Source organism: Triticum urartu, chromosome 5A, assembly GCF_056163025.1.
Source record: "Triticum urartu cultivar PI428250 chromosome 5A, HENAU_Tu73, whole genome shotgun sequence".
NCBI classification, from domain to species: domain Eukaryota; kingdom Viridiplantae; phylum Streptophyta; class Magnoliopsida; order Poales; family Poaceae; genus Triticum; species Triticum urartu.
In genome coordinates this window covers 648,253,596-648,265,643 of record NC_141877.1, presented here as the reverse complement: position 1 = coordinate 648,265,643, position 12,048 = coordinate 648,253,596, and the positions used below count along the sequence as shown (strand labels likewise).

At 47.8% G+C, this 12,048-nt stretch overlaps 1 protein-coding gene across 1 annotated transcript; it reads right to left on the bottom strand.

Annotated features, from left to right (window-relative positions):
• Positions 1-337: 337 nt before the first annotated feature.
• LOC147973748 (uncharacterized) lies at positions 338-1,660 on the bottom strand. Its single transcript, XM_087524777.1, has one exon. It carries the CDS (start codon positions 1,658-1,660, stop codon positions 338-340), a length of 1,323 nt encoding a protein of 440 aa, XP_087380903.1.
• Between the last annotated feature and the right edge of the window lie 10,388 nt (positions 1,661-12,048).

The window sequence follows — 12,048 nt, the reverse complement described above, 5'->3', positions numbered from 1 at the left end:
AGTTGCATAATCTCATAGTCATAGGAACATTTATAAGTCATGAAGAAAGCAATAGCAGAATACTAAACGATCGTGTGCTAAGCTAACGGAATGGGTCAAGTCAATCACATCATTCTCCTAATGATGTGATCATGTTAATCAAATGACAACTCTTTGTCTATGGCTAGGAAACATAACCATCTTTGATCAATGAGCTAGTCAAGTAGAGGCATACTAGTGACAATCTGTTTGTCTATGTATTCACACATGTATCATGTTTCTGGTTAATACAATTCTAGCATGAATAATAAACATTTATCATGATATAAGGAAATAAATAATAACTTTATTATTGCCTCTAGGGCATATTTCCTTCATAAGGGGCACATAAGATATCGTTCATGGCCGGGGTTACTTTCTGGGGAACGTGCTGCAACACCTCCTCAACACCGATGACACCCTCTGATGTGTACTGTGCCTCATAGAACTCACGAACCATGGTGTGTAGCTCGGCTGGGTCATCGGTGTGTACACCCAATGAGTTGTATAATGCCTTTATCATGTTCTTCTTCCTTCTCATGCTTGCCCGCATATGAAAAAACTTAGTGTTTCTGTCTCCTGTTGACAGCCATTCCAATCTTGATCTTTGCCGCCACATAATCTCCTCTCTATGGTACAACTCCACCAACTTTTCATTCATTTTGATCTCTATGTGCGTCGGTCCCGTGCGTGTTGGATTACTTCGCATCCTCTCAAGTGAGGATTTTAGCTCCTTTATCTCCTTCCGGACACTACCGAAGGTGTCTCTGCTCCAAGATGTTATTTGATGGGATATGGAGAGAAGCTTGTCTCTGAAATCTCCTACGCCATAACCCGGGGACACATCATTCCATCTTGACTCGATAGTTCGCCTCCAGTCCTCATGTGACTCCCACATGACCTCATATTTGAAGGCCTTCGCACCTCCCATCTGTTGCGGCTCTTGATCAAAGCTAAGAAGAACTGGGCCATGATCCGAGCTAGCTGATGTAAGGTGTTTCAAGGTCGCTGTAGGGAACATGTCCATCCAACCAGTGGACGCCAGAGCCCTGTCCAGTCGCACCCTGGCATAAGAACCCCCGGCCACCTTCTTCTCAAAAGTCCAGAATCTTCCCTGATACCCAATGTCCATCAACATGCAAACATCCACAGCATCCCGGAAAGCTTGGATTTGTGCATTGCTTCTATTAGCTACGCCCTGGTGTTCTTCCTGACGTAGCACCTCATTGAAATCACCCACACAGACCCAAGGCAATTTATTCAAAGCTGCCAAGTTTTTCATTAGATCCCAGGTTTGGTGCCTCAGACTAGTTTTGGCCTCCCCATAAAAGCATGTCAATCGCCATGGGTCCTGCCCCGCCCCCTGTATTCTCACATCAATGTGATAAATAGAGTCGCCCAAAATCTCAACATCAATTGTTTTATTCCAAAACATTTCAATTCCACCACTTCTACCCTGACTATTTATTGCATAGGAGTTATCATACCCCAGAGTGCTAGCAAAAGCTTCTACACGTACACCACTGATTTGTGTCTCAACAATACATAGTACAGTAGGGGCAAACTTCAACGCGAAATCGCGAAGTTCACAAACTGCCGCGGGTTTGCCCGCGCCGCGGCAGTTCCAGCAGAAGACACTCATTGGTTCCGGCAGAAGACACTCATTTGTGTCTCGACAATACATACTACGTAGGAGCGCTCGTTAACTAGTTGGTTCCTGCAGTAATTACGCTGAAAAGCCAACTGTTTGGGCCTCAACTGTTAGGCCGCGGCTTGAAGAGATGGGCCGCAGCTCCTACTCAAATTAGAGATATTTCGCGGGAGCGTCTACGCCTCTGAGTGAGACGGGTCGTTTACGTCGGCTGTTCCATCGTTACATACGTTTGATTCATTCTCTTTTTTGCTATTTTCTTTTTGAAAAACACACATATATACATACGTATTTCGAAAGTTAGTCTACTTAAATTTATAAAAATCAGTGAGCATTAAAAATGTTCATGTAATGTAAAAAACTCATCACGTAAATTGTAAAAGCTGTTCGTATCATCAAAACATTGTTCATCACATTTACAAAATGGTCGCACGTTTCAGATATATGTTTGCAACATTTCTAAAAGAAATGTTTGCGTAACTTTGGAAAACATTCTGTACCATATGGAGAAAAAGTTCAAGGCATTTCAAGAAATGTTCCCATCGCTTGTAAGATGTTTCACGCGTTTTGAAAACTATTCATGTTATTAATTAAAAATGCTTGCCGTGTATTTCCAAAACAACCAGCGTGCATTTGAAAAATGTTCAACAATTAAAAATGGTTCGCACATTTTTGAAAAATGCTCATGAAATTTAAAATTTTGCTCAATATATTTTGTAAAAATGTTCACCGTGTATCTGTTAAATGTTCAACATGTATTCCAAATACTGTTCAGCATGTATTGAAAGATGCTCTACGTGTATCTAAAAACTGTTCAACTTATATATAAAAATGTCTAATGTGCATGTGACAAATTTTCAACATGTATCTAAAAATGTTTAGCTTGTATTAAAAATGCCATGTATTTGAAAAAGCTACTTCCTGTGTCTCGAAGTATAAGATGTTTTTTAGGCTCCAGTAGCGTGCAAAAACATCACATATTTTGAGGCGGAGGTAGTAAGAAAAAACAAAACCAGAAAAAACTGGAAAAAGAAAGGAAAGACAACCAGCGAAACCACACAGCTGATAAAATCTCTACTTACTTAAAAGGAATGTAAGGTTCTCATTTCACCTTTCTTTTCATCACCCCTTGGTCCAACCTTCCTTGCATGATACTAAATCAACCTAATTTACTCACCTTCTGAACCAACTCCACTTTTATTTACTTACCAAACTTCGGATCAAAATATAAGGTAATTCATGGGCAGAATTTGATGATCATGTATTTACACAATTGCATTATTATAGACAGTTAAATCATAAGCCGACGTATAGAACATTTATATCCCGTTGCAACGTACAGGCATTGTTCTAGTAAGAAAAAACTTGAAGAAACCCGACCAAGAAAACACACAAAAGGAAAAAAAAATGTGCGCAAGGTACAGAACCGATCTCTACCTGTCTATAGAACCTTCCGAGTACCGCTCTATTGGGCCGGTCCAGTTAGACTATCACACAGCGGGCGCCAAAGGCGAGACAAAGGTACATCTTGCAGTACGCGAGATTATATCATTTGCTGCATTTTGCTCCTTCTTTCTTAAATAATAACACGGCTAAAACAGAGCTCCCCGATGAAAGAAGGGGCTTCAAATATGACGTGAATTCTAAAAAATGCTCGTTCCATGAAGAGATGAGGTTAGAATAACGGATTTCATTCGAGCGGTGACCCGATACTAAAACGCTAACTAACCCAGAAGATGAGGGGAGCAATCTGACGTGAATTCGAATTCGTATCGATTTTTTAGATAGATTGCCAAGTCCTTGATATGTAGGCATGAATTCAACCTGTGTTGTGAGGACAAGCAAACAAATGAAGAGAAAATCATTGCTTGTAGTAGTAGTATACAACAGAGGACACGTACGGCAGCATGAGTCTATGACGCCACGTTGCCGTGGCCACAGCAGACCAATCCCACTCCCACGCTCCCTGCCTGGTGGGCCTGCTGCTACCCGGCCGCTAGGAGGGAGGATGAAGAACCAAACAGGGAGAGGGAGCTCTGAAACCCATGATGATGAAGCTGTGCTGCAAGAGCACGAGGTTTTCAACACTCCTGTGCGGCGCGTGATGATTGACTGACGATGGGTACTGGTAGCTCTACACCCACGCACCCAAGCACGCACACGCAAGCAACGGGCGGAGGCACAAGAACCAGAGAGACATGCAGTGCAGCAATTGTAACAATCAATGTCCAAGTTCAGGTTCAGGTTCAGGCAGCCCATGCCGCCATCCCATCCACGGCCATGCTCCTACTAAAACCACAGGGCTACTGCCGGCCACACTTCCACGTAGCTATCTTTCGTCTCCTAGTTTTCCTTGAGAATCCTTCGGCGGATGAATTCAGACTCTTCGCTCCATTTGTGCGGAGAAACAGAAACCTCTAGGGCGGGCAGCAGCTCCTGCTCTGATCACTTCACCGGAGTTTTTTTTTGGGGGATACTTCCTTTGTTTCAAAATAAGTGTCTCAACTTTATACTAACGTTACTAAAGTTATACTAACTTTAAGATACTTATTTTGGGACGGCGGGAGTACTAATCAGGAAACGTTCTCTGCTCACTGTTTTCAAGTTACAGAGTGGTACTCTATAATGCAAAACCTGTGCTGGGCAATGGTGATCGCTAGCTCCTGGTTGAGTCGTGTTAATGCTCTGTCCCTCCCTGTCCCTGGTACCTATAATTGGTACTCCACTGGAGCGTTGCCCGACCTGCAGGAAAGGAAGAAAACTCCAGTAGGCTTATCCATCCACTGCTCGTCTGAAACTGGTGTTTAACACACACACACCCATGCATGTACCTCCCTCCCTCCTCCTGTCAGAAATTCAGAACAGGATCCCAGGCCTTTCTTGAATGCAGCACAGTGAGTGAAAACACACAAGCTGAGCCCTGATTGATTAATGTTGTGAAGAAAACACATGGCCTCCTTATCTTTGCGTGATGGAACTCAATTTCCATTTTCTGTGACACGACAGCAGCCAGTGTCCTGGCTAGCTAGTTTCTTCAGATTTCTCCTGTAGTGCACACCGGGCCGCGGCCACAGTGCCACAGTGAAGCCGTGGTTCTCAAGCGCTGCTGTAGCTGCAGTACAATGAAGCAGGCCCGGGCCCTTAGAACGCTGTCCAGATTTTATTTATTTAAAAATGACAGTAACATTATTCCAAAAAAAAAATGGAGTCAAGTTTTGTCTGGCACCACACCTTTGGGTGCAAGTTGGAGCCGATGATCGGCTGCTGCACCGCCAACCAGGAGACACAGCACAACTGCTTGCCTCCGGTACAGCGAAGCTCGCCAATTTTTCGACTGAAGAAATCAAACGGGAGACGAGCAGGCGGATCCAGGCAGGCAGGCACAGCAGTATCTTGTCCTGATAATGGAGGTGCCGTCATGTCAGCAACAACTCAGCAGTACAGTGCAGTGCTTCATCTACTGCCCAATCTACTGCTTTCAACAGGAACTCTGGCTAAGCGTACGTGCTAAGCTGCTCATGCTCATGGAGTGATCAGCAGTAGCAACACTGTGTTGAGCCACAGCTGTACAACTAGCTTAAACAAAGCCTGTGGCGCTCACTAATTAGTAATTACCACTTACTAGCAGCACCGACTGATGATCGATTAGCAGTGCCTGCGCACGCACGCACGTAGTAGTGCAGTAATAAGTAGACGGGAGTCCAAAAAGCGGGAGCGAGGGAGCAGCCCCGGCTGGGCCGCGCCTGACCCGGAGCTAGAGTATAAACAAAGGCGTCTCCTCCAACATCATGCATCTTTGAGCAAAAAAAAAAAATGTTTGGGAAAGTGGTGAAATCCTCCAAGCCAAACCATTGGTTTTCAGAGGTGGCCGGCCGGGCCCTAGAAAAGAAACTGCGCGCGATGCGTCTCTCGACTGGACCAGCTGCCTGCTGCGTCTCTCAAGATCAACAAATGTTTTTTTTTAAACAAGACAAAAGACTTGCCATTTTTATTGAATAAGAAGAGGTTTCAGAACAGATATCGTCAAGCGCCTGCAGTGGCCCAACTAGAAACTTCCTCTTTGATGCGTCGCATAACTGTCGCCACCGGCACCGCTTTGCTCCTCAAGACACGAGCATTCCTTTCGTTCCAAATCTCCCATCCCACAAGTAGAACAGGGAAGACAGGGCCTTCGTCGGGAGTGTGTTATTAGAAAGGACCGCATCCCACCAAGATTTCACCGAATCGAACAGGAGCCACGGGGCCGTGGGGATAACACGCCCAAGCCATGAGAAGACCGCGTTCCAAATCCAGACAGAGAAACGACACTTGAAGATTAGGTGTGCTGCTGATTCTTGCACCTGACTGCAAAGTGGGCATTTGTCATAATTTGGCCATCCTCTTCTCTGAAACCTATCAGCCGTCCAAACTCTGTTTTGCATAACAAGCCAGGCGAAAAAATTGCATTTAGGGGAACCCACACCTTCCAGACCGTAGCAGCCAAACTTGAGAGCGGGAGGTCATGAAACTGCGCCAAGTAAGCGGACTTTGCAGAGTACTGCCCATCATTGATTGACTTCCACACTATAGAGTCCTGGACACCTGGCTGAATGGCCACACTCGCTAGCCTCTCCCAAAGGGCCAAGAATTGTTGAAGGTGTTACGGTCGCCACGACCTTAAGAATCATACAGAGACGAACAGAGGGAGGTCGCTCTAAAACCCAAGATGCCAATGATGAAGCAGTGGCATCCCCTCTGGCCTCTGCTCTGCTGCTGCAACCATCAAATTTTCCAACACACTTTCCCCACGCACGCACGCGCAAGCAGCAGCAGCAGCGGAGGCACAATCAGAGATGCAGTGCAGCAATGGTGACGTGCCAATCAATGGCCGTACTTGCACCTGCTTGTCCAGGTTCAGGCATGCTTCCCCTCGCGCCGCCCCCGCCCTGGGCGACTCGGGGGCCTCCAACCCTAGGCACCGCCGCCGCCCTCTCCTTCTCCCCTCCTCACGCCGCCACCGGGTGACGCCGCCGGGTGAAACCCGCGTGGCAGACGGCGGCGGCGGGGGGACTACCTCTCCCGCCTCCCCTTCTTTCGCGGGCGGCGGATCTAGGCGGCAGGCGGCGGTGTCCTGCGGCGGCAGGCCTCTGCGAGCGGTGGCGGGGCACGGGGCACGCGGCGGCGAGCCTCGGCAGGCGGTGGCGGCTGTGCGCGGGGCTGACTCCGGGGCGGCGGCGCGGGCTTGGATCCATCGCGGATCTGACCTGTGGGCGCGGCCTCGGCCTCCCCTGCTCGGCCGACGGGTCTCGGTGGGGGGGAGGGGGGCTTCCCCGTGCTGAGATCTGCCATGCGGGATCATCCAGATCCCGGCAAGGACGGCGGCGACCCGTGCACGAGAGATGGAGGTCTTCGATCAGATCTGGGTGAAAACCTGCTATTGGCTATTGCCAAGGCCGGCGATGGCGACGCTGTCTGCGTCGTTCCCTTCCTGAAGGCATCGTCGTGGAGATGTTCAAGGCCACTCTCTGCTATCTCCGGGGTAAACCCTAGATCAGTAGATCGGATGACGGTGGCTCTCTGGTGTCGTTTTCCCCCATGGGGGCGTCATTCTTGGAGGTGCACACGGGCTCGAGGGACTAGAGGACGGCGACTCTGGTGGAGCGGTGCTTCATCTTTCCCATTGAAGGTGGCGGATCTCGGCGGCGTGGTGTTGTTGAGACTCGGCGTCTGATGTGCGGAGATGGACTCGCGCAGGAGGAGGTTGCTGTCTGGCGTCATGGTGACGTCGATGGCTGAGTGGCCAGACAAGGTAGAAGGCTCAATATGACTTGAAGACGGACTTGTGGAAGATGGCGGCGACGACACACGAGTGTGTCTGACCGCATTGTGTCCCAGACCCGGTATGTGGCTCGGCTGGGGCTTCCGAATATGTTTCGGCTTCCGACTTTTGATGTTAGGCTTAGGTGAGTGGTTTGGGTAGTGGGCCAGCTAGCACCCCTTCATCATTTTGGATAGGAGTAGCGGCATGTGTTGCCAAGACGATGGATTCAGGCACATTGTTGTAATACATTGTAAGGTCCTCGAGAATAATCAATAAAGTGGCCGTATGTGTTAGAATAAATCCGAGGTCACCATTGATCTACCGAGGATCAAGCAATCACACGAGCACGACACCAAGATTTGTTAACGAGGTTCACCATCATGGCTACATCCCCGGGGCCTGACTACGGGCGCTCCTCCCCATGACACCGTCACAATACCGTACCCTGGCCGCCCGGGCGCCGGCACACGCCGCCGGCTCCCCCCGCGTGCCCGTGCTTTTATGTTGGCATAGGTTACATCGTGTGTCTACCCCCGATATATATGAGAGGCCTAGGATACAGGTGTCCTATTAGGACACAACTCCTACCCTGTCTACACACAGTCCAAAACCAAGTCCAACTGTAACCTACCTTGTACAATAATATTTGACACAATTCTAACAAACTCCACCTTGGCGAATATTCCCCACCATCTTGGATTCATCCATGCGTCGAACCTCCATGTACATTGGACTTGAGATACGCCATGAGCACCGCTGCTACTCCCAGACTCCATGTGACTCCACCTGCAACTGTAGTCCCTTCTCGTCTTCTTCACAGTCAACACTCGAGCAAAAATTAAGTTCCTTGTTACTCTACTTTGTGCTCCCAACTTCCGGAGTTTCCGTTCAACGCCATCACACACCGATAACTGTTTGCGTGAAAGTGAACAACTCACATATTGGATGCCACATATAAGAGTTACCTGAACTCAACATCACCGCTCTTTCATGACCGTCTAGCTGAAATTTGAAGGAATTTCACCGTCGCCCTGTGTCACCCTGAGTCAAATTCACAGTGGTCTCATCTTTTTCCCCGGATAGTCTGTGACATGTCCCATAGCTATAGCACTCCGCCTCTTTCTGTATTTGTCATCCGCACTTTGCCATGTGCACTGAACACCACAGAATATGCAGCCATGTACTCTCTCAGCTTTTGACAATTTCAGACCCTCCGCCACTTTCTCAGATTCTCCATGGTCAACTCCTGTCCATCTTTCGGCACCGATAGACCCAGTCACCAACTTGAATCCGGTACTCATCAACACTGCTTCAGCACCCCTGCACACTTTGTCTGACCACATGTCTCACCAGTAGTGCCTTGGCCTGTCGCTTGTCCCGTGCTTACCGCACGCCTCGCCGCTATCACCGCGTCGAGCCTCTGCTGTCCTGGTCGAGTCTCCCGGGTAGCTAGCCCCCACTGTCTCAACTCCCACTGCAGAGAATCATCGATCATCACCGACCGATGCCGAGTATCACGCCTCCATCAGACCACTGGTACCCAGTCCGATCCACGTGTCTCTCGCTATCCCGCTGAAATAGGCTTCGACTCTCCATGCATTTACGCCGTAGCCCCTCCATCAGCTCAGAGTGAAGTCGTCCATCAGACTCCAGCTCCACCTTCAACATGACTCCATGGTGGTTGTACATGCCACCCCCGCGCCCTGTTGACTTCAAGCTCTTATGTGTACACTGCCTTTAATCAACCCTGCGTCATAGTCCGTTGAAGCCGCACAAGCCCTCAGACCTGCACCACGTGTTTCCACGCCCCAGAAGTCGGCCACCATCAGCATCACGCTCCTGTGTCGTCGTCGCTGAAATCACCGCCGTCTTCTGCTTTGACCGACATCCCCGCCGATCCGTCAGACAGTCCAGTCCGACCCAGCCGAAAATATCCGACCGCAACCATGCTCCACCCTGCATCGTCTCCGCCCGCACATCTCTATGCATTGCTTGACGCCCTGTGTTTGCATGATCCCTACCACGGCATGCTCCAGACTCCTCCAAGCCTTATACGCACGCCGCCGTCCGCCGCAAATGGTCCATCTTTATTGACTTGGCATCCCGCTACACCATCAAGCATCTCGTTGCTTCAGCAAATTATTCACCCACAAATGCCATTACCAAAGTTCTCTGTTTTCCCCCAACTTCATGGTCACATGATGTGAAAAAACCACGTCCTGATGCAACACTTGATTACACGTAGCTGATCAAACCAGTCAATCTCCATCTGGACGTGCGACTCCGCGTCTTTATCAATTGCAGCATACAACCGCTATCATCCCGAACATGATCTGTACGTGTACCAAGCAAAGATAGCCCATCGGAGAATCTCTACTCCTAATGTCTCAGTTGGTAGGTCGCGTTCCGGGTTTTATTTTCGTCCCACCTAACCGGGTCTATTTTGGTACTTCTTTGGTACTACTTCCCACCTCCCTCCCAACCGCGGAAAACCAAAAAAAAACCCCGCGATGGAGTCCCGCACCCGCACAACCTCCCATTCTTATCATCTGAGATGAACGCAAAAAAAGCTGAAAAACCGCTAGCCACAGACCGTCGAAGATTAACCAGCGAAAAAAATGGCATTGGTCTCGAACGAGTACTCGTGCCCTCGAGCGAGGTCTCGTGTGGATCTTGCGAGTGCCCTCCTTCGCCCGCCGCCGCCCATCGGTCCTTCCCCGCCATCCCTCCATTGCTCCGGCGCTGGTCCGCGGCACAACTCCCCGCTGATCGCTTCGAGGATCCGCCGCGGATCAAAACCGCCGGTATCCATTGCGCCGGCGCGGATCCCCTTCTGGACCTGACGCTGGACAGGTCCAGGACGTGGCGCCAGCTTCAACGGCGTACAAGATCCGCCCTCCAGGTATCACATATCTGAAATTTACATCCAGATCTGGAACTTACATCCATACACAAAGACAATGGTATGAACCTACATACACAAAGATCTGGAACTTATTTACATCCAGATCTCGAACTCACATCCATACACAAAGACAATGGTATGAACCTACATTCACAAAGATCTGGAACTTACATGATTTCATATACACAGTCATCACATACACACTCCCAGCACATACACACAGACATATCTGGAATTTACATCCATACACAAATACAATGGTATGAACCTACATACCAGATGTGAAATTTACATGATTTCATATACACAGCCATCACATACACACTGCCAGCACATGCACACAGAATAGATGCAAGCCGTAGATACACAAAGACAATGTTATGAAACTCACAATATACAAATCAATAACATAACGACAGCCAAAACCAGTGAACAACTATAAACCGTAGAACTTAGGGAACCACAGCCAAAAAAAATGTGACTGCGTGTGAAAATAAAAGAAATATTTCTTTGCAGGTAGGACGTGCCAGAGTTCTTCAAAACATTTGATGCAGAACATTTAGTGCAAAGGAGAATGATATATATTTCACTCTCAAAAATATAACCAAAGGTTATCCCAGAATCAAAAGTTCCCACTTGTTGTGGGGTCCTGGGAAAGGGAATTATTAGGTTCTTACCCAACATTTCCCTTGTTTGATTTTTTAATTGGAGATACTGTCATTCTCTTGAGAAACAAGCCCAATAATAAGGGTTTGGTTCTAAAAGTAATCCTGGACCTCCAGGACACAGATGGAGATAATTTGTTTGTTAATGATAGCTCAACGAGAAATTAAAAAATGATAATCAAATTAACGGTATAAATACGAACCTAGCGTTCCGTATCATGTGCTCTGGTACGGGTCCCAAAACCCTCTCCATCATTGCTATGTGTTCCAGGTTCTCATGTGTCTGAAACAATGTCTCCCCCTATAAACTTTAGGGTTAGGACCATATGTCAAGGTAAAAGAGGAAAGACAGGCATCACAAGCAATCTAACCGAGCATAGCTCAACGAGGATGCAACCAACACTCCAAATATCACATGGCAAACTCCAGCCTAAGCATGCCAAAGGAATATTCTGTAACATCAGAACTTAGGATTCCACTCTTGGAGTAGAAACATCAGCCACTGCTACAGCAGTTGGTCTAACACCAAGGAAAAAGGAGAAAAGATGAGTTCTTATTCAACAAAGAAAGAACAGAGTTCAGTATAATCAATATTTATCGGTAGTTCAGCCGGGTAGAATAAGAGGATCATTGTGCAGGTTTCAGCTTGACATGTATAAAACGCACTGTACAATTTAGACCAATAAATACCCAACTGTAGTAACCACTAACGGGCACTCTACATGTGCCTTTTGCTGAATGTGTTCTATGTTTAGATTAAAGTTCAAGATCTGCTTAAAGTTCAAGATAGAATAAAGTCGAGGAACTCAATGATTGACTGTTGATGCTTTGAATTAAAGTACCTTCTTATTCATGCCTTCAAGTTTGCCATATCTCTTGCGTTCATGTTGCATCCATTATATCCATCTGATCATCTCCCAGGCCTCAAAAACACCAGAGCCAGCGGTCATTTCATTTGCGAATGGGTAATGCAAGAAGCAAAGCCGGTGAACATGAACAAGAAGACGTC